This window comes from Syngnathus typhle, linkage group LG10 (assembly GCF_033458585.1).
Source record: "Syngnathus typhle isolate RoL2023-S1 ecotype Sweden linkage group LG10, RoL_Styp_1.0, whole genome shotgun sequence".
NCBI classification, from domain to species: Eukaryota; Metazoa; Chordata; class Actinopteri; order Syngnathiformes; family Syngnathidae; genus Syngnathus; species Syngnathus typhle.
This window is the reverse complement of record NC_083747.1, coordinates 12,990,526-13,012,726: the sequence shown is the minus strand read 5'-3', so window position 1 is coordinate 13,012,726 and position 22,201 is coordinate 12,990,526. Positions and strand designations below refer to the sequence as shown.

The following is a 22,201-nucleotide window of genomic DNA, read 5'->3' as shown; positions in this document are numbered from 1 at the left end:
TATATACATCCAAATCTGGTGAACGGCACGGGACCCACGTCAGTATGTACCAGCACTTCTCTGAAGTGGAGGACATAGCAGAAGACCGGACAGTAAATATACACAAAATTCACACCCACCAAGAGAATGCTGTTGTCTTTCTTTAATTTGTCTTCTCAGCTTACACTGCTCGCAAATTGAAGCAATGGAATTTTCCTGAAGGCCAAATTGGAGCGGCGCCTCCCGACACAAGACTTGCACAACAAACACATTTGTGGCGTTTGTTGTTTTCAACTACAGTACAACAGCAAAAAGTGCTTAAGGACATGGATAAAGTCTGAGGAGGAGCGTCATCACGGGACAAAAACAGGAGTGGGAGCTTCATCTGGGCATTAGTCTCCTTCTCCAGCATTTCACATTTATTTCATAATTATTATTTCACTATTTTCATTTCAAGTGTTTTGGTCCCATTACCTGTAACAGTGATTGACAACCACGTCACCCACCGATGCGTTGTCATCGATATTATTTGTCATTCTTGCTAAGCTAGCGGGTATGAGGGACCAGTGCGAGTCGTCTATACGTGCGCATGTGTGTATGTGTTACTCAGTTCTCGGCAGACCTGTCTAGCATGGACTTGAGGTGGGTTTGCAGCGGCTCACACACAGCCTGGTAGGCCTGCGGACTGAGGTGAAGGTAATCGTACATGTCCTGGTGGGAGATGCTGCCGTTGGAGTGCACGAAGCCCGGGTCCACGTTCAGGAAGGAGGCGTGAGCGAGGCCGGCGACGGCTGCCCGCACCAACCGGTTGACCTCGGCGTTGCGCTCACGTAGCGGGTTTGGGGACTTACCTCTGGGCAGGAGTCCCTGCATGGAAGAGGGATTTTCAGGTTGAAAGAAAAAAAAAAAGCAGAGGCCGCTATCAGTACTGATACTTAGCGGAGGCGTGACGACTTACCAGCACGAGCGTGTGAGCGTGCGTCAGCTTGTTCTTGACCACTTGGACGATTTCCATGATGCCGCCGCAGATCTGCTCTGCGGTGTGTCCGTGGTTTTGAGTCCCCACCCACAAAACAACGATCTGGTGTGACAGAAGCGACGGGATGACGTCACAGTGTCCATGCACCGAAAACTAATGATGTCCACAATACCTTTGGGCTGATGTGGTCCAGTTCACCGTTGGTCAGTCTCCAGAGCACGTGTTGTGTGGCATCACTGCCAACTCCAAAATTGAGGGCGTGGAGTGGCGAGAAGAGTTGTCGCCACACCTGCAAAACATATCTGGCTTGCACATGAACATAAATTTAGAAGGGTGGACACAAAGGATGGTTTCTTACACCAAATTGATGCATGTGCTGCACCAGAAAGTCACCAACGAAGAGGACGTCGGGTTCTTTGTCTTTGCTGTCGGACAGGAAGCGGTTGTGCTGCACATGGGCAGAAGAACTATTAATACAGGAAGTGCCATAACGAAGGGTTTTTATGTTATTTATGTGATGCCGCCACAGTGGGGCTTCGGCTGGATCAGCCCTTTCTGCCAATAGAGGGTGCTGCTCGACTTTAACAGTCATAAGTAGTTTAATGCACTAAAATGTGGCTAGACTGGATGAAAACTGGTAATGAGTGGATTTACAGCGCCGGCGAAGTTCAGAGGCAGACATTTTGAGTGGACCTATTTTTGTGGTGTAGTCCTTCAACTACTAGCCCTGGGTCAATTATTAGCAGATGGGGGAGAGGTTTTGAAAATGTATGTAAATTGCATGTAATTTGGCCGTCTGCCTGCAATTTCGTGACTGTGTTTTGTGTGTGTGTGTGTGTGTGGGGGGGGGGGGGGGGGTACGCTCATTTAAATTACGTTATGAACACACCATCGACATCCATCGTCCGTCTCCCTGGGTGTCCAAACAGGCGGTGGGTGTGGCGGCCGGGTTCTTCTCGTCGGCGCTCATAGTCGGCCCCGATCAGCGTTAAAAAGCCGCCACGTATGACTTTGGCTCTTGCTGTTTCAACGGCCCAACCCGAAAGAAAAAAAGAAAACAAACAGTCTAGACAATACGGCTAACCGGGCGGTCGTTTCAGACGCCAATGAAATTAGCACCGGCGGCTAGCTTGTGAGCTTTTTTTTGTTTTTTATTCAACTTACTTACGTTTACCTTAGTCGTTGAAATAATTGTGCGCCAGGCTATATGATAGATCAAACCAGTGAGAATTTACGTGAACGTTGAAATGGATAATTAAATAGTGCAAATTCGTGTCATCATCTCCCCAAATCCGTTTCAGGAAGTGAGGTTCACGCTGATGGCCCGTACCACTGCAATCCTGTGGGGATAACTGTGCATTGTTTCAAAACATTTCATTCCCTTAGCGGTGTTTTACAATCACGATTCACCATTGGAGAAAAATATTACATACGTAAATACTGGGCTTCATAAAAGTTAAATGGGGAAATGGGAGAAAAAAAATCTGCTACGTTGTGGGACTCCTTTAGGAATGTGTCAATGGTCCGGTCGAGTGACGTTTGAGAGCGCCACCACTGCGCATGCCTAGCGCATATACGCGTCGCATTTAGGGGGACGGTTAAAACTTTAAAATTAGCTGTGATGTCGGCAGTTGTTTTTGAATTAATTTAATTGTAAGGTTCATTCGTCGGGTTTGCTGTTAATTCCGCCTCACGCGGCTTAAATAGTTTGTAGTTAATTAGGGCGGAGTACAGGAACACCATTCAGGTGCGTCTTCCGTTTAAATTGCAGCTGCAATCACCTGCATACGGCTAACGGGCGCGATCGATTGTACCGTTCACCATCACTGCACGTTTTATAAAATAAAAAAATGGATTGATTTTGCAGGTGTAGTGGGCTCTTTGATCCTGACCAGTCAGTCTCCTGTTTTGGCTCTGCAGACGTCCGTTAGATGGCGCCCTCGCCAGTTTGTGAGTAAAGTGAACTTTTGATCGAATATCTGCAACGCGGCCACGTTAGCTTAACTTGCACGCGTTTAGTGTTCAGTTTTGGATAGAATTGAAATAATTGTAGACTGCCAAACTGCTGCTTGTTCTGCAGCAAGTGAGTTGACTGCCACCAGACAGCACTTGTATAACATCTGTATCTTAAAATAGGGTGATATGAGTATACTGCCAGTATGGCAGGTTTTTTTTCCCAGAAATATTTTATTTTCAAACGTGTTTAATTTTGTTTTTTCTCTCAAGTCAAGATGAGCCACTTGGCAGAGAGACAATCCGTGGGGGCCTCTAAATGCCCAGCAGACGTGAGCAAGCACAAAGTGAAACGCCTGAAGTCACGTAAGGAGCGCAGTCAGGTGAGAGGCACAAAGGACGCCTGCAAGCTCAAAGCGCGCAGCTGCCACCCTCATGGCAACCTGGATATCGGGCACCCATACGGCTGCTGCCGGCACAGCTGTTGCCGGCACGGCTGCAGGAGGGACGACGCATCGACCCCGCCGCCGGCGCCCTGTGAAGCGCTGGCTCCCACGCAAGAAGCCAGTGTCATCACGGAGGCCCGCCTCACCGGCCGCCGTGGGCTCTTCAACTGCAAGGTCAAGTCTATCGACATCGAGCAGCTGTTACTGGGGAAGAGGGAGGCCAGGGTCAAGGAGACAAAGGCAAAGGCGACATCCTCGCACGTCATGACTGCTGCAAGTGGTCTCGATGAGGAAGCCGGAGCAACTGAGGAAGCACGTGACAACAACAGCCCGGCGTCAGATGTGACGCCGGACCAAAGAGAACAACAACATCCAGCAAAAAACGATTTGCGCCAGGGGCTGCCATCCTCTGCTGAATGCACGCCGCAGAGAAAGAACCCCCCTGACCCGCGCCCACCCTCTAGCCCGATTCGCTGTCGGCCCGTCGTCGTGGAAACCAAGGGGGACACGCATGCCCAAAGAGAGGACACTGGCTGTAAGTCTGTCGCTGTGGTGGCACGGCACCTGTGCGAAGCCTTGCGCCTCCCCTTAATGAGGAAGAGGGATCTGGTGGCGGAGAGCAGGGAGGTGCTGGTGCGGGCTCTGCGAGCGGCGCACGGCCAGCGCTTGCAGCAGAACCTCCTCCGCATACACTCAACCACCGACCTCCACCATCATCCCAGGACAGAAGTCCAATATCCCACACGGAAAGACTGGGATGGTCGCTTGATGCCAGGTAAGTGTTGCCACAAGCGCCAGAGAGCCCAGAATCATCCATGAGAACATCCAACTAAAATATGCCGCACTCGTATCCGTCATACTTTAACCCTCTTTAATTTATGGCCTTTAATTTGATAAACAGCTATGGATTTTTGTTTTGTTATTAGACACGTTCCCAGCACCATTTCAAGTCCACTCTGCTGATTACTTCTACTTCGGCAGCAAGGATGCTTCCGCTTTGGAAAACACAAGGAAGGGAAGGCAGCACGTTCCCTGGGATCTCAGGAGCTCGCCACAGCAGCACTTCAGCCAGGTATGACTGTCTGTATTTTATTTTTCTTGTAGCAAAGCCTTTAGCCGCTTGCACCTTACTTTGTCTTCTGAGAAGACCGACGCCTGGCAAAGCAGCCCCATGAACACCTCGGCAGGCTTCTTGGAGGATATCTTCAGGCCTCACGTCTTGCCGGAGGAGTTCAGCATGGATTTTGGCTCCTCCTCGACAGAGATTCATCACTTGTTTGGCCCATCTCCTCCCTGTCGAGCGGAACCGGCGACACACGGCTTTGCCAAAACGGACTACACTGTGGGTCCATTTGAGGACTGTTTTGCGCGGAGGAGGTTGAGTCGATCGCAGGCGAGCAGCACGCAACTTGGCGCCCGCCAGGAGCTTGCAGCCCGATATTCACCTGAGAGCTTTCCCCTCGAGCGGGAAACCTTTGAAAGTCAACAGTACTTCCCAAGCCCCATTTTGTGCTCACAACCTTTAACTTCCATCCACGATCACCGTTACCAGCCATCTTACAGTCCTCCATCTTTATTTGCATCCTTGTCAAGTCCGAAGCCCTTGTCCTTTTACCACAGGAAATTGTACTAACTATTGTATTAACCCAAAAAGGTAACGTATTCTTAGCAATAATATGCTCTGTCTTGCCCCCACAAGTTCAAATACTTTATTCTGATGGGTTGTCATTTTTTGAAAAATAATTAAGCAGATTCAAACCTTGATTTTCATCTGGCACATACGACAGAATAATCTTTCTACCATCAATTCTCTTTGAACTCACTTTCTGTTCACGTCTCGTATGCTTTTTTTGTTCTCTCATAAACAGTCAGACAAAGAAGAGTGAAAGTGGATAATCCAAAATGATCACAATGAACCTCGAAAATGTGGAATGCCAATCCAAATTGCAAAAAACAGACCAAGCAATGCATCCTTTCTCAAAAGCTCATTAGTCGAGGCGCTTGTGTCTCAAAGCAGGAGACGTGATACATTTTATTTCACAATTTCCAATGCGTCCTCTGTGTTTTAATACCACGCGTGTGACATTTGTTCACCAAAATAGCCAATTAGATCAAGAATTACATTTTCTTTTTTTTTCTCATTTGTAATTCCACTTCAACTTTTGCAGATTAAATGACCTGGATGACTAACAAGCTAATTAGTCGCACAATTATTTTAATAAGTGTAATAGTTTCCATCTGCTATGAGAGTCTGAGTGTCAGAATCTCCCAAATCCTCCGGAGCCGCCCGAGTTTCGTCACGGTCTTCCATCTCCAGTTTGCTCCCAGCCTTTACTGCACGACGCAACTGATTCCAGAAGAGCTCCTGGGCCTGCACGGGGTTGACGCAGTCTGAGGAAGGCCACTGCAGATACGTCTTTTTGAGCATGACCTTCCGCATGCGGTGGTAAGAGGACATTTGGTGTTCTGAGACGGGCTCCAGAAAGACAAGCAGGAGCACGTCGCGGTGTTCGTCAAAGAGCCGGTAGCTGGCCAGCTGGATCTCCAAGGAGCACCACTCGCTCTGGATAAAATTGCGACTCACCACGCAGATGGTCTTGCGGCTGCTGTACACAGCCGCCACGATGTTGTCCACAATGTCCCGGCCGGGCTCAAAGTCGCGGTGATGCAGGCAAAGTTTCAGAGATGAGCCGGTGCCTTCCAGCTTGGGCAGCAGCTGCTCCATGACCCACACTTCGTCGTTGGAATTGTATGACACAAATGCGTCGTACATGCAATTCTCCTCCTCCTCCTTGAATTTGCGCCACTGCTCGCCAAACCAGGATCGAAAGACGTAGTAGCCGTACTTCATTTTCCAGTAGAGTTTAACGTAAAGCAGCGGGATGACTGTCAAGAGGGTCACGGCGACCGCTGTGCTGAAGAAGAGAAACTCGCCCAGGTCGATGTAGCAGACGTTTGTCTCAAAGTTGTAGAAGTTCTTCTGGCCCTCCTGGCACGGTAGGTTGTAGACGTAGACCACTTGGACCTTTCTGTTGCTCACTGTCCAGTTCTGCAGCTGGGAATTGAGGCAGGTGCAGCTGAGTGGAAGGTTGCGTATGTCCAGGTAGCGCAGACGATGCAGGTCGCTCAGCATGCCCACGTCGAGGCTTTGCATCCCGTTGTGGTTGAGCTGCAACGTCTGCACCTGGCTGAGATTGCCAAACACCTCCCGGGAGAAGTTCTGGATGCCCGCGTTCTCTAAAGTCAACCTGCTCAAGTTGCGAAGGTTCTTGAACATGCCCGGCAGTAGCGGAATGTTCACGTCGCAGCACTTATTTAGCGTGAGGAAACGCAGGCGCTTGAGCTCATCAAAGGCATCAACGGCAATGTAAGAGATTTGATTGTTGGTGAGGTAAAGAGAAGTGAGGTTACCCAGGCCGTGGAAAAACTTGCGTGGCAACAGCTTGAGGCCATAGGGACGCTGGTTGCCCAACTTCAAATCCTCGAGTCTGCTGAGATTCACAAATGGCGATATGACGGTGAGCCGGGAAAAGTGAATAAAGTTGTTCTCCAAATCCAGGACCTTAAGCATGCCCTCAAACACGGGATGCAGGCACATGTCGATCTGGTTCAGGTGGTTTCCGTCCAAGTATAAGTTGGACAAGTTTCGGAGTCCTTCAAGTCCTGCGGGGTGAATCTGGCTGATCTTGTTCCCTCCCAGGTCCAGCGTTGCCAGATTGTTAAGCCGGTAAAAGGTCTTGTTGAAAATGACAGAGATACGATTGTTGCGCAGGTTGAGCGTCTGCAGTGAAGTCAAGTCCTCAAAGGTGTCAATGAAGAGGTCAGTGAGGAGGTTGTTGTCCAGACGCAGTGTCCTGAGCCTGACCAGCCCTTTGAGCGCTTTGTGAGCCAGAAAGGCGATGGTGTTGATGTTTAAATTCAGGGTGACAACGTTTGGCGTGTGATGGAAGGCGTAGGGGGACACAATCAGAATTCGGTTGTAGCGTAGATTCAGCTCCTCCAACTTGTGGAAAGGCCTCACATTCCTGCACGAGTAAAGTCTGGTTAGCTTGTTATTCTCCATGATGATCGTTTTTAAAGATCGATTCTTGCCAAGAAAACGGAGGCAGGTTGAGCTACTTTCCTCGAGGCTCCTGGAGGTTATTTGATTTCGCGATAAATCCAGAGACATTCTGATTGTGGGGCAATGGGATAGCGTGTCATTTGCAAGATCCCATATGCTGTTGTTGCCCAAGCGTAGGTCATTGAGATATTTCATCTTTCGTCTCAGCACCTCGCACAGCTCAAGCAGCAGAGAGCTGTTCTTCACACCTGTGCCAGTGAAGTCCACGTGGCCCGCCTGGATATTACTGATATTTAAAAGCTTGATTACGTCAACCGCGGTGGTGTCCAATTTGAGGTAGTTGGTTCGTTCCAGGTCCACACCGGCAAAATCCTCAGCGGTCAGTCTAGAATTGTAGGACAAATCCAAGATCTCCACCCCCGAGAGGAAGGAGCGCTGGCATCCCAACGTGGACAATTTGTTTTCATACAGGTATAACTTGGTGAGGGACCTGGGGAAAGCAATGCGGTTGTGCTCCAGAGACGTGAACTTATTGTGGCAGAGCTTCAGAATCGACAGATTCCCCAAGCGGGACACCGACTCTACAATCTCTGAGAAGTTTGTCAGGAGATTCTGCTGCAGTATTAAAGTGCCAAGCTTGTGCACGGCAAAGAAAATCCCTACCGGGAGCCGCTTGAGTCGATTGCCCCTCAGCAAGAGAAAAGTGAGATTGTGCAAGCTCGCAAAGAGCGAGGGGCTCAACTGAGAGATGTTATTGAAGGACAAGTTGAGAGACCTCAGTTGGTGCAGGTCGCTGAAGGCCAAGGCGTCAATGGTGCTCACATTGTTGCTGTCCAACCGGAGCAGCTGAAGGTCCGTGAAGCGGGTGAAGGCTTTGTCGGGAATGTGCGGGATGGAGTTGCCCCAGATGCTGAGATTGATGACATGTCCCTGCAGGTCATCCATGATGGCGGAGATATTGGTCTCCTTACGTTGGATGCATTTGTAGCCAAGGTTCCTGGCTCCGTCCCTCGTCTCAATGCAATTCTTGAAGGTATACGCCGCCGCCACTGCCAAGACTAGCGCGAGACACGACAGCCAATAGACAAGAGCCGCCATGGCTCAGCGTTCTCCTGGCAATGCACTGAGTCCTTCAAAGGCTAATTTTGGACCTACGTCCAAGTATATCTGAGGGGAGAAAAAGGACAAGACATGAGTGGTATCAAACGCATGCTGCTTTTTGTCACCGATTGGAACATTCCCACCTGCTGAGGTGTGACGCTGATGGTACACTTCCTTATAAATAACAGCCATTTCTCTTTTTATCAACAAGACCGTAGCTGCGCACGCTGTTCTTCTTTCGCTTTGTCTTTCTTTTTTTTTTTAAACATGCAGCATTTAAGAATGAATACTGGCTCATTGTCAGCTGCAGAACAAGCGGCGTTTGTGAAGAAATGCTGGCTTATTAAAAAAATAATAAAAAATAAATCTGTGATGGAAAATTCAATGACTCAAAAACTATTGTATGATTTATAATGAATGTAATTATGAATGATTAAACAATTCTATTAATTGAAAATGACTTCACAACACATATAAACACATTTCTAAAGATCATGATATTTTTATTGGAAGGATACGCCTGACAAAATAAATATTGGATCATCATAAAAATATGTGCAATTGTTTTAATGATGTTTTCCTCACAAATATCTAACAGGCTTGTTGAACACACATCAATCATATGCACCATATGGAATTTGCTCGAGTGAAAGCACAGCGTGTACATAGTGTGAGTGAAGTCATTATTCACTATCAAAAAATGTCCCGGCATGAACGTGACACTTCAGGTGAACAAAAAATTGGAATTCTACAAAAGAAACAACAATTATCTTACACTCGAGATGTTTGCGCTCAAAATGAAGAAATAATTGCAACAAAAGAATACTTCACCTTCCTCGTGAGAAGACAACCTTTTGCACACTCTGCACCAAACACCGCATGAAAAAGCAAATCTAAGTACTATTTGGAAAAGAATGAAACGATTGCAGTATTATGTAGTCTTACCCGATAGCAAAGGAAATGTGTCTTGTCACCTTCTTTCTTTGTCTGAAAGAGGAAGACGAATGACACTGTTGCCCTTTACAATTCCCCGGTACTTTGCTGACGTCAATTAAAGGTTGAACAAATCCAAAAACATTTGAAAATTACACGCAGACACAATTGGGTGATGGAAGGTGTTAGGGTTGACAACTTACTTTGATTGTATGATTATGTTGGGATGTAGACTAGAATCATTTGCTAAAACCTTCCACCTTTCCTTGACTCGTTGAAACTTTCCAAATGATGTGGAAACATTCTTGTTAGTTACCGTTTTTTTCCGTGTATAGTGCGCCCCCATGTATAATACGCACCCAATTTTTATGATTTTTTTTTTTATGAAATTTATTTATTTTTATTTTTTTTTAAGTCCCAATGATCGTCACACACGCAATGGGTCCCATTTTTATAGTCTTTGGTATGGTCTTAACTAGGCTGGATGTAATTTTTTTTGTTGGCGTTGATTTCTCTGGCTGCCCATAAACGGACCACCGCGCTCCGTGCGCGCACGGGAAAGAGGCGTGCGGACGTGAAAAAGGCGGCTCTGTATGGGAGAGACGTTGAAGAGGAATAAAAACACCCTTGGAAACCAAAACTTGGTGATTTCAAGTTTCATTTCGATGGACATTTGTCACGTCTCGTCCCCAGTTTTGCTATGTGTCTAGGTTGCCATAGTTTCTGTTCGCGTCGCCCCTCTCTTCCTGTGTCAACTCAATCGATGTAACGTGTTTTGTATTTAAGTCCTGTCTGCCCCTCGCTCACCGTCGGATCGTTGCATGTGTTACTGTCATGATGTCTGTTTGCTTTCTGTTCCTGTCTTTGGTAATGTCACCCTGTCTTTTTGTTCCACGACTTTGTCGGTCAGTCCTGTTGTTGGTTTTGTTTTCTAAAAAAAAAAAAAAAAAAAAAAAAAAAAAACAATTTTTTTTGTACCCATGTATAATGCGCACCCCAGATTTTAGGACAATAAATTCGTTAAATTTTGCGCACTATACACGGAAAAAAACGGTATCTAAAATGCTCCACTACTATCTCTTTCCACAACCTTGTAAAACAAAGAACTAAGACCCTCTGCACTGATTAACCAGTTTGCAAAGGTGAGCCCCTGTTCACTCTCACCCCCACCCTGCTTTCTCTCAACAAATATTCCCTTGCAAGAGGTGAAAATTAGACTGCTTTTAAGCACCTCTGATGGCTTTCTCCGCTTGCAAGCGTAAAATGGCCAAACTGCCTCAAGTGTGGTTCTTGCATAAAAGGTAGAATGGGCAAAACTCTATCTATAAGGGATTCATTGGAAGGGAGTGATTGCCAAAATAAATAATGAGTCAATATTGAGAAATAATGAGCTTTGCATGACCCGCCCTGCCAATCAAGTAAATCACATGCACCTCACGCCTCATTAACAGCGCCATTTAAACTCCGTCATCCCAGCCAGTCCTAGTCAGTCTGGTGATGCTCCTCGGTTGCTCACTATGCGCTCTCTACCCGACTCCTGTTGCCGACCATGCCCGTTTTCTGACCCTCCCAAGTTCTGTCTGGCACCCGCCCTGACCATTTGCCTGATTACGACTGCTCTCTGACCGCCGCCGCCTGTCCACCCCTTTACCCCCAACCACGATTATCAGCTGCGTCCTGTCTTGCTGTGCGCTTACTTGTTTTCCTCTACAGTAGGTTGGTTCCAGCCATCCGCCAGCCGTCCGCCGGCCAGGCGCGCAGTGGAGTGCAACCCGTAGTGGCGTGACAGTTCCCGTCCACCAGTCGAGCCCCCAGAACGTTGTTGCTCAACCCAGCCAGACCTCCAGCTCGCCACATTCCCCTTCTCTCTTTCCAATAAAGTCTGCGGCGTAACGCACTTGGTTGCCCAGCTCGATCTGTCCGTAAATATAAGATCAGTTTTCAATGTTATGCGGATGACACCCAATTAAATATGCCGTTAGCAATGACAAATCCGTGGAATTGTTGTAATCTTGAGGCATGTCTTGCTGAGATTAAACAATGAATGTCTCTCAATTTCCTACTTCTTAACCCAGATAAAACGAGATGTTGATCATTGGTCCTGCACATTATCAGCACCTATTTAAGGAAACCACTGTCAATCTGAATGTACTATTACCCAAAGTGATACTGTAACCAATCTCGGTGTTATATTTGACTCTCCTTTCAAAACCACATTAAGAATATCACTAGAACTGCATTTTTTCACCTCCGTGCTAAGATTCGTCCAATTCTTTCAACCCGTGATGCGGAAATTATACATGCGTTGATTACTGTTATGTATTGTTCACTTGTCTTCCTAAGTCTTCTATTAAAAGGCTACAGTTGGTACAAAACGCTGCAGTTATCAGCACCTAAGAAGCCCGCCATCACAGGTTTGAATGACTGTAGACCTGTCGCCCTGACATCTGTGGTCATGAGCAGATGGATGTAGTGTTTGTGTGAAGTAATAGAAATGACATGTAAAGGTCATTGCATAAAAGGTTTTTACTTTTAGTAGATACTAAAGCATGGATATTAAAAAAAGCTTTTTGAAAACAAATGCATTTATTAACAGCATTAAAAAAATATTTCACCAATAAACTACTATTGGTGATTCTTATTGAATACGACACTATTATGATGAATAACATTTTCCATCACTTCAGCGCCTGCAGGTCAGATTTATGAAATATGTTTATCTAATGAGGCGAAATCACATCTAACGGCAAACATTCTGACCAAATACATCATCTTGAAGAATCAGTGAAAGAATACATCTAAATCAAGTAATAAAGAAATCAATAGTATTGTTGGTTTCCCTTTTTTGCTAATGCATCATAGTCTGGAGTAAAATTTGTTGTGGTAATTCTTAGGATAGAGCCGAGGTGTCGGTCCGTTAACCTAGATCTGTGACGGGCTTTGTTGACGTTCATGTGGCTGAACGTCTTCTCACACACGTAGGTCGAGCCAAATTGTCCACTCTTTTTTAACATTTGGCATTCAGTGTCCACCTTTCTTTTCTTCAGGCCACTCATTTTAATGGAAGGATTTCAGGGGAAGGTTTGTGGGTGGCATTAGCATAAAACTGCATCTGAAAACTTGACATCAGAGGCTACACTCGAAATTCGGCACTGATAGATGAAATTACTACGTACTACTGAGTACGCACACGCACTTGTGAGTGTGCACCGAGCTTTCTGACACGGCTCCCGGGAGTAAATGCGGGGGCGGGCGCTTCCCCATCTACTGGGGAAACATAGTAATTGCAGGGAAAATGACCCCCAAAAAAATTAATAATACAATTTATGCAGGTGTGGCGGGCCGGATTAAATGGCCCCGTGGGCCGGATGTGGCCCGCGGGCCGTAGTTTGCCCATGTCTGCATTAGCGTGAAACTATCTGAAAACTCAGCGTGCGAATTACGAGAATATTGACGTCACAGCCTACACTCGAAATTCGGCACTGATAGATGAAATTACTACGTACTACTGAATACGCACACGCACTTGTGTGTGTGCACCGAGCTTTCTTACACGGGTCCCAGGAGTAAATGCGCGCGCGGGTGCTTCCCCATCTCCTGGGGAAACATAGTAATTGCAGGGAAAATGACCCCAATTTTTTTTATAGTATATTCAGGTTTGGCGGGCCGGATTAAACGGTCTGGACTAGCCACATAGACTCTGTCCAGAAGAAGGCCCAGAAGAGGCCGTACTTTCTGAGACAGCTCAGGAAGTTCAACCTGCCACAGGAGCTGCTGAAGACCTTCCATACTGCCATCATCCAGTCCATCCTCTGCACCTCCATCACTGTCTGGTTTGGATTGGCCACCAAACAAGACAACCACAGACTGCAACGGACAATCAAGACTGCAGAAAAGATAATCGGAACAAACCTCCCATCTATCCAGGACTTGTACCTGTCCAGGACCAGGAAACGTGCAAGTAACATTTCTACAGACCCTTCTCACCCAGGCTGCAGTCTGTTCGAACTACTCCCCTCCAGACGGCGTTACAGAGCACTGTACGCCAAAACCAGCAGACACAGAGACAGCTTCTTATCCCAGGCTGTCGCTCTGGTGAACTCACACCACTTTTAGAGTCTCAGAGACATTGCTGTGCAATAACATCCTGCTCTCGACGCTTTATCTTTGAATTGTCTACATGATGTGTACTATGTGTCCACTCTGCATCCATTGCAGCCTGGTCATCCTGGAAGAGGGATCCTCCCATCTGTGGTCTCTTCTCAAGGTTTTTCTTTTCCCCTAGTAGGAGTTTTGAGTTTTTCCTTGCCCTCCTGGGAGTATAAGATCAGGGACGTTTGAGAATATTTGTATATATATATATATATATATATATATTTTAGTGGGTAGATCTTTGTGACTTGGTCATTTCAAAAGTAGCTCCCTAGCTGAAAAAGTTTGGGCACCCCTGGTCTAGAGCATTATTGTCAATATCAAGGCCCGGGGGCCAGAAACGGCCCCCTACATTGTTTTATGTGGCCCACAAAGACAAATTTTGCATTGACTTTGTCATTACTACAATTACAAATTGTCTTCAATTTTTAGCAACTTTTTAATTACCATTTAATTTTTTAAACTATTTGAACAGTTTTAACTAGTCTCTGATTTCAAAAATAGTTATTCATCAGTTTGTTGTGTAGCCTATACTGTATGTATAGATGTATGAGATTTCATGTTGTGTCGGTCTGATTGTATTGCATCGGCAAATATTCAGTTTATGTGTGTGTTGCTGTGTGCTTTTGCTAACAGTGACACTATGACGGCTGTACTGCGTTTGTGGTTCGATGGAAATCAGAGCATGCAGTTCAACCGGTGAACCTGGATTGTTCATTTTTGACCAACATAAAATACACAGTCAAGTCGAGACACCTCAACTGTGATAGCCACTCAGAACAGCAGAGCGTCTTTAAAAGTGACTTTGTTCTTATTGTCGCAATATTTATAGAGCTTGTCTAAAACAGTAAACAAAGTCATGTTGATTCTTTTAGATTTTAATCACAATCATTTTCAATAGTTTATTCCTTACACTGTCTAAAACCTTTTTAAAAACTGTCACTTTTATTTAAAAAAAGAAATACAATTTAAAGAATATTTAATATTTATTTTTATTCAATTATTCAACTCTCCATACATACATAGGAATAGGACTTTACGTCTATCGTTGTAATATAACTGATTTTGATATAGAAGCTGGTGTAACACTTAACAGATTTTTGTTGGTGGTGTGCCTCAAGATTTTTTCCAATAAAAAGTTGTGCTGTGAATGAAAAAAGGTTGGGAAACACTGGTCTAGACTAGCATTCTTTTTTTGGAATACCCTACCGATAAATATCAGAGATGCTACCTTTGAAGCATTGAAGACACGATTAAAAACACATTTTTATGCTATGGCCTTAAATTAACTTGTGTTGGCCGATTTGGTTGTAGTTTGTGCTCTCTGTCCCGCCCCCCACCTCCCCGGCTAGGGGTTAGGTGACACCCAAACTGAAAATGGCTTTCTGGATTCCATGTCAACCAATCAGGACAAGGGATCTGAGGCGGATTACCCCCCTCGTAGACACTGCCATGAGGGCACCTTCCTGCAGCTCTTCACTTTAAACATAGACATCTACCGTTTCTTTCCATGTATAATGCGCAAAATTTAACTAATTTATTGTCCTAAAATCTGGGGTGCGCATTATATATGGGTACAAATTATTATTATTATTTTTTTTTTTTTTTTTATCCGGATATCATACGTAGGCCGGCATTACAGAAGCGCTTTCTTCTCTGCTGTTCACTTCAAACACGCTCCATACGAACACAATGCTCTCGTATCAGACGCTTGCTCGATCACCTGCTCGTTTGCTGTCACAATGTACCCTACACAAATCCGAAAAAAAAATTCGCTATTGAGTTTGCTAGCGCATGCGCAGTGATACTGACCGGCAGAATAACATCTGGTTGTTCCCAAAGATGATCTTTTTTCTGAAATAATTTTACGTTTACGGACTTAAGTAGGAGTCAAAATTTGGGTGCGTATTATACATGGGTACAGGCTTTTTTCCAGCATCAACATGCCATTTTTACGGTGCGTATTATACATGGGGGCGCATTATACATGGAAAGAAACGGTACTTCTTTTTCTTGACAAATTTGCTGACATTCCAGTCAATTTAGAATAATTCACAAAATTCGTCAAGTTCAAGTTTTCTGCTGACTATAAAGTCGGATTGAAACGGAAATTGGGCCCCTTCTAGTGGCAATTCAGCCTTTTGCAAGGTTGACGACAAGGCACTCCAAAGGACCCCTGCCAGAGGGCGAAGAGAAATTTTTGCCAGTTTTGTTTGGTGGTGTGTCCTGACATTTTCATCACGAATAATATTTGGCTTGCCTGAACAAAGGTTGGAAAACACAGATTGAGATAACGTAATTGATTTCATCCCAGAATACGAAGCGTATTCTTAAAGCAGTTGAGTTCTGATTAAACAGACAATTCATCATGTTACGTACAAGAAAATAGTTTTTGGTGGTCTTCAAATGAGATTGATTTTATGTTACGGCTTACAGAGTTCGCCCGGATCACACCAGTCTCGAAACACAGAGCCTTGTGAAAGGAAGTGGGAAGCGGATGTGGTAAGATGGCTTGATTTTACACTTCCCCCAAATAGCACCTTATGGTGCGAATGGGGAACAACATATTTAATGGTTGCAGCACAAACTCCTTGCGGGCTATTACTCTTTGGCTCTTTCTCCAGATTCACAGTTTTCCAAATATTTCAATTTTCAACCAAAATTTCCCAATGTGATACAACAGAGTAACATGGTTCCGATTAGAATTTCAAAACATTCAGCATATTCAGTTCACCTTGGGAACAATTTTCTTGGTAAAAATTCTACCCATTGATCAAATATTTTCCAAAGTTACCCACCCTCCCGAAAAATCATTATTCACTTCCAGTGACACACTCAACAAAACATTGCTCCCATTTGAAAGTCAAAACATTGAGCACATTTAATTCACCTTCATCATGATTTTCAACATGCCAAAAATTTCCCCGTGCTACATAAAACTATTTTTTTCCCTTCATTATCTAATATCGTTCAACATCATTCTATCATGTATCCATATTTCTTTTCAGCATTCACATGCCATTTCCCCAGAAATACCAAAAGTCTAGATTACAGGTGTCAAACTCAAGGCCCGGGGGGCCAGATTTCAGTTTCAGTTTATTTAAAGGAACATCAAAGTTTCATGGACTGGCCTGACTCAGTTCAAGAACTGTTTTACAGCAGGTTCCTATAACATTACATACATTTCAATACAATATATACATTATTGTTAATGGGTGCAAGTTTGGTTTGTTATTAGAAAATATGTGTATAGCCGTTTAAATTGCGTAATAGAGGTGGCTGATCTGATTTGAAGGGGTATCTTATTCCAGATCAAAATAGATGTAGGGATAAAAGAGTTTAGACCAAAATTGTTTTTGTATGCTGGGGTTCGGATGAGGTCCTGTGTAACTGAGCGGGTGATGCGGGCCTGTCTTTCATTACGGCCTGGGATGAGTGAATTAACTATAGGTGGGAGAGAATTTGTGTGTAGTTGATAGAAGAGTTTTATTGCCATGAGAATTGTGTAATTCTGGAAGGTTAGTGCATTGGAGCGTGCAAGTGACGTGCAGTGATGGGTCCAGATTGATAGTCTGCCATGTATTTTGTATGCTCTATTGTATAGTCTGGCTATGGGATCCAGAGTTTCTTTTGTGGTGAGAGACCAAATGGGAAGACAGTATGATAAGTTAGACAGTATGATAGAATGTAGATAAATATTTGAGACATTATGGGTGAGATATTTATATGTGTCTGTGACTACTAGAGTTTGATCGGATAGAGTAATGGGGACAGTTATGGAGATGTTTTTCCTAGGGGAGTGGAAATACATTATTTCATTTTTTTTATATTGATCGTCAGATGGTTTACTTTTAGGAGCTGGAGATCAGAAGTAAGTTTGGAGTTTATGGTTTCGATGTTCGAATCTGAGGTGAAAATAACTGTTTCGTCAGCATATAATATGATTTGAGTTTGTTTGCATGTTGGGCATGTCATTGATGTACATAATGAATAATATGCTGCCCTGGGGAACACCAGTGGGAGATGGTAATGGAGTAGATGTGGCCTGACCAATATTAACAAGCTGGATTCTATCCGAGAGGTATGAAGAGAGCATAGTTAGAACTGAGGGGGAGAGATGAAAGGAAGGTTTGTTATGGAGTATTTGGTGATTAACTGTGTCAAAGGCTTTACGGAAATCTATAGACTGATCCTGTGATGTGGCCTTTATTAAGAAAGTGCGTATATATTCTGTGAGTTGTAGCTATGCAGATAGTGTTGAACGAGCTGAGCGGAAGCCAAATTGTGAGTTGTTGAGAAGGTTGTTTGTTTCAAGTTGTTTTGGCAAGATTTTTTCTCAAGGTTTTGATATAGGTGGGAGGATTGCAATGGGACGGTAATTGGACAGGGTTGTTCGGTCGTCTGATTTAAATATGGGGGTAATGTTTGCTTTTTTCCACGCAGTCAGAAATATGGAATGTTTTACGCAGAGATTGATTAAGTGGAGGATTAAGGGTAGGAAGCTACTGGCATGGGTTTTGTAAAAGTCTGTGTTTAATTCATATATGTATTTGGCCTTTGAGTTATTGAGTGAGCTGAGAATACTGGATAGCTCTGAGAGCGTAATCTCAGAAAAGGTTAGCTTGTCTGATGAGGAAGTTATAGGTGTGGGTGGAGACGGAGGATCAAAGTGTTCTGTCAGTTCTTTAATAGAGGTGATGAAGTCATTATTAAATGCATTTGCAATCTGTTCCATATCAGTAGTGAGTGTATTTTGTAAAGATATTTGTATGTTGTTGTTTGTATTTTCATGAGTTTGCCCAGTGATGGATTTTAGTATCTGCCAGAGGATTTTGGGGTTCGTGGCGGCCTGAGTGATTTGCTCCTGGAAGTAGGTGGTTTTAGCCTTACTTATCTCTAAGGTGCATTTATTTCTAAGATGTGTGAGAGCTGTCTTAGTTTCAATGTTTTTCATTGACCTATACAATTTCAGTGCAGTGGTTTTCTGTGCGATTAAATTGACAATATCTGAGTTTATCCATGGTCATTTATTCTGTTGTAGACTGAGTTTTCTGGTAGTAGTGTATTTTTTCTGTATGGCTTCTATACGATTCTGGAAATCTGCTAAGATTTGTTCTGGGTCGGTGAGTGCTAGTTGGTTGCTCCAATCAATATTCTTTATTTTGGTTTCATAGTGTGGTAGCTTAGATCTTGGTATATTTGAAATAGTGCACTGTTGAAGATTTTTCCGAGGTTTAAGGTCTGATGCAGCTACGTGGATGACTCCTGATATGCTATATTTTGCGGGTTGATTAGTGAAGATGAGATCGAGACTAGAGCTGCGAGTGTGACATATTCTAGTTGGTTCTTTTATCAGTTGGTGGAGTCCTAATTTATCTGCCATGCTTTTTAGAGGTTTGGATGATTTGTCTTTGTAGTCTAAGTTCAGTTCGCCAATTAAGATATATTCCTTTGTTTTTATATTTTTTTTATAATATTGAATAGATTTTTAATATAATCTGTGGGGTTTGTGTTTGGCGGCCTGTAACTGGCAATAACTGTGATTGCATGTTGGTTGGTAAAGCTGATGACCAGTTGCATTGTTTCAGTTTCTGTTGTGATTGGGGTTACTGTGTGTGCATATGATTTACCGTAATTTTCCATGTATAATACGCCCCCATGTATAATACGTACCCTAAAAATGGCATGTCGATGCTGGAGAAAAGCCTGCACCCATGTATAATATGCACCCAAATTTTGACTCTTACTTAAGTTCGTAAACGTAAAATTATTTCAGAAAAAAGATCATCTTCGGGAACAACCAGATGTTATTCTGCCGGTCAGTATCACCGCGCATGCGCTAGCAAACTCGATAGCGGAGAAATTTTTCTGATTTGTGTAGGGTACATTGTGACAGCAAACGAGCAGGTGATCGACCAAGCGTCTGATACGAGAGCATTGTCAAGTCAAAGTCAAAGTCAAAGTCTGCTTTATTGTCAATCTCTTCACATGCCAAGACACACAAGAAATCGAAATTACGTTTCCACTATCCCACGGAAAAGTACAAAAGTACAGGACGCTACGCAGAAGGGGAGAGAGAGTTCAGGATTCTAACACCCTGGAGAATGAAGCTGTTGGGGAGTCTGGTGGTGCGGGAGCTGGTATGAGGACTAGCGTGTGGGGGAGCGGGGGGATCTTGGTTAGTCTGAGGTCTGAGGGGAGGTGAACTGTTGTTGTGAGGGAGAGAATGGATCGGACTACCCTCGCGTCACGACTCATGGAGCCAGTCCAGGGATTCCAGAGTGAGCTCCATGGAGAGGGAGAGCAGCCGTGCCCCCGCCTGGTTGAGGTGTAAACCGTCCCTTGCAAAAAGATTGTGCTGTTTCCAGAAGGTTGTGAAGTTATTGGTATAGGGGATCTTGTTGGTGGTGCAATGGGCCTGGAGCCAGATGTGTAGATCACGGATCCGACTGAACTGAGTGTCGGTGAGTCGTGGAGATGGAAAGGGGCCGGAGATAATGAAGGCCTTACCGGTTGCAGAAACGGTGGAGATGAGTGTGCGAAAATGTTGTGTGAAAATCTCTGACTGCTGGAGTTTGATGTCATTGGTCCCGATGTGTATGATGACAGTGGAGATCTGTGGACGGTGAGCTGTCAGTTGGGGGATGCGGGTGTCGATGTCGAGGACCTTGGCTCCGGAGAATGAGTGGGTCTCAGCTTTGGGGAAGGAAACGTGGCGTACCATTGAGCATCCAACCACCAGCACAGAGGGGACGCGGGTATGGGTGGGTGGACAGTTTGGTGCCGGCAGGGCTGCGGTCCATGTCCTGTCAGATTGCTGGTGGCTCTGAGCGTGGTGTGGTGGGAGGGGTCGGGGAAGTGAGTGCTTGAAAAGGGGGTGATGGGGAGGGGGTGGGAGGAAAGGTGCTGGGTAGCGGGGGTTTGGGAGGAGAGCTGGTCTACAGTGAGCTGGCCAGTGGCGTGTTAAGGCGTGTGGCAGAGAGGATGGTGGGTATAGGGAAGGGTGGGGAGGAGAGCTGGTCTACAGTGAGCTGGCCAGTGGCTTGTTAGGGCGTGCGGCAGAGAGGATGGTGGGTAGGGAGGGGTAGGGAGGAGAGCTGGCCTGTATTGAAATGGCCAAGCGTGTGGCTGGAATGGTGGTGGGTAGAAAAGGGTGGGGCGGGGGTTTGGGCATCGCCGTATCTGCCTAGGAGGTGGGTTGTGGATGGTGGGTGCTCTGCTGGTTTTCCTGCCGTTTGCGGGCCAGGTGTTGGGGAAGGCTAGGGGGGGCGGGGTTGGCGAGGGTGATGGAGGGTCGATGAGGGGGAAGGGAGAGTACTATTGGTGCTTCCTGGGGGGCTGTGGCAGGAGGCGTGGAGGGGGGGGCGAGGAGGGAGGGGGGGCGAGGAGGGCCGGTGGGGGGTTGAGGCGGATGGAAAGGGGGGAAAGGTGCCTGAAACAGCCCACAGCGACCAGTCTGTTCCAATAACTTCTCCCAGTTTGTGGGGGGAGAGGACCGCTCGGGGTTGGGGGTGTAGTGAAAGGCTATTGGTGGTTTGAGGGTGCAGGAGAAGGAGCTTCTTGGCTTCCTGGCCCTGGGTGAGTGGAGACGAGCATCCTTCTCAGCCAGGAGCCTGAACAGGAGCCTGAAACGGTTTGGGTGTGTGGGGATGTCACCTGAGGGTGAGGTGCTGATGCGTGAGTCCCATCCCCTCCTCTTGCGGTTGATGTGTGGTTCTATCCAGAGCTCGGAGTGGCGATGGGCTGTAGAGCAAGGGCTTTGCGGTGGCTCCTCCACTGCAGCAGCATTGCAGGCTTGTCGCACCAGGAGCAGGGTGTCAGCTTGGGTTGGATCTTGGAGGAGGTTGGAGGTCAGGAGGGAAAATTGCTTCTGTAGGTTGAGGAATCCATGGGACAGCTCGGCCAGCGTGAGGTGGTCCGGGGGTGATGTCCTGACAGACATGCTAGTGTTAGCATGCACACAAGACCTCTAGAAAGAGGCCTCAGCCGAGGCCCAAAGATTGGGCCTCTTGAGTTGAATTAGCTTGCCGGTAATCACAGCTGGGCTGAAGTAGCATGGTGGTAGCTGTGCCTCTGTAGTCCAGTGGTGGCAACTGTGGGCTGCAGCAGCCTGGTGGCTTATGCAGTCTGGGGGTAGGTACTGTAGGCTAGAGCGGCCTGGTGGTCGCTGGGCATCTGTAGTCCGGAGGTAACGACTGTAGTCTACCGTACCCTGGTGGTAGCTGGGCCTCTGCAGTCTGTAGTCTGGTGGTAGCTACTGCAGGCTTCAGTAGCCTGGTGGTAGCTATAGGCTGTAGTAGCCTGATGGTAGCTTGGCCCCTTTAGTCTGATGGTAACGACTGTAGGCTGCAGCAGCCGGATGGTAGGTGGGCTGCTGTAGCCTGGTGGCAGGCTGCAGCAGTCTGGTGGCACTTGGGCTGCTGTGTAGGTTGATGGTGGCTAGCACGGCTAACAGGTAGCAAGGCTAGCAAAGCTGGCTAGTGCTAGCAAGCCTGCTAGCATACCAGCGCACATGCTCCAAAAAACATACAAATAGTCCACAGAAAAAACAAAATTGTTTTTCTGACTAACCTGTACAATGGTGGTACACTTGCA

At 45.8% G+C, this 22,201-nt stretch overlaps 3 protein-coding genes across 10 annotated transcripts; 1 reads left to right on the top strand and 2 right to left on the bottom strand.

Annotated features, from left to right (window-relative positions):
- Positions 1-127: 127 nt before the first annotated feature.
- On the bottom strand, positions 128-2,287 carry pafah1b3 (platelet-activating factor acetylhydrolase, isoform Ib, gamma subunit). Of its 4 annotated transcripts, none has more exons than XM_061290152.1 (6): positions 2,133-2,287; positions 1,848-1,979; positions 1,317-1,406; positions 1,131-1,247; positions 938-1,060; positions 128-846 (listed from the first exon to the last, which is right to left on the bottom strand). In XM_061290152.1, the coding sequence occupies exons 2-6, from the start codon at positions 1,926-1,928 to the stop codon at positions 586-588; spliced, it is 672 nt and encodes a 223-aa protein (XP_061146136.1). In that variant the 5' UTR covers positions 1,929-1,979; positions 2,133-2,287; the 3' UTR covers positions 128-585. The 4 variants fall into 4 exon arrangements, with proteins under 4 accessions (XP_061146136.1, XP_061146138.1, XP_061146137.1 ...); XM_061290154.1 differs by having other exon boundaries at positions 2,127-2,273; XM_061290153.1 differs by having other exon boundaries at positions 2,123-2,271.
- Positions 1,557-4,990, top strand: si:dkey-250k15.4 (uncharacterized). 4 transcript variants are annotated; one of them, XM_061290148.1, is made up of 5 exons: positions 1,557-1,726; positions 2,826-2,908; positions 3,190-4,132; positions 4,284-4,429; positions 4,505-4,990. In XM_061290148.1, the coding sequence occupies exons 3-5, from the start codon at positions 3,190-3,192 to the stop codon at positions 4,988-4,990; spliced, it is 1,575 nt and encodes a 524-aa protein (XP_061146132.1). In that variant the 5' UTR covers positions 1,557-1,726; positions 2,826-2,908. The 4 variants fall into 4 exon arrangements, with proteins under 4 accessions (XP_061146132.1, XP_061146130.1, XP_061146131.1 ...); XM_061290146.1 differs by having other exon boundaries at positions 1,558-1,726; positions 3,185-4,132; XM_061290147.1 differs by lacking the exon at positions 1,557-1,726 and adding an exon at positions 2,471-2,705.
- A 62-nt stretch (positions 4,991-5,052) lies between these two features.
- tlr21 (toll-like receptor 21) lies at positions 5,053-9,578 on the bottom strand. Of its 2 annotated transcripts, none has more exons than XM_061290142.1 (2): positions 9,467-9,578; positions 5,053-8,587 (listed from the first exon to the last, which is right to left on the bottom strand). In XM_061290142.1, exon 2 carries the CDS (start codon positions 8,516-8,518, stop codon positions 5,573-5,575), a length of 2,946 nt encoding a protein of 981 aa, XP_061146126.1. In that variant the 5' UTR covers positions 8,519-8,587; positions 9,467-9,578; the 3' UTR covers positions 5,053-5,572. The 2 variants fall into 2 exon arrangements, with proteins under 2 accessions (XP_061146126.1, XP_061146127.1); XM_061290143.1 differs by having other exon boundaries at positions 9,353-9,494.
- Positions 9,579-22,201: the final 12,623 nt, after the last annotated feature.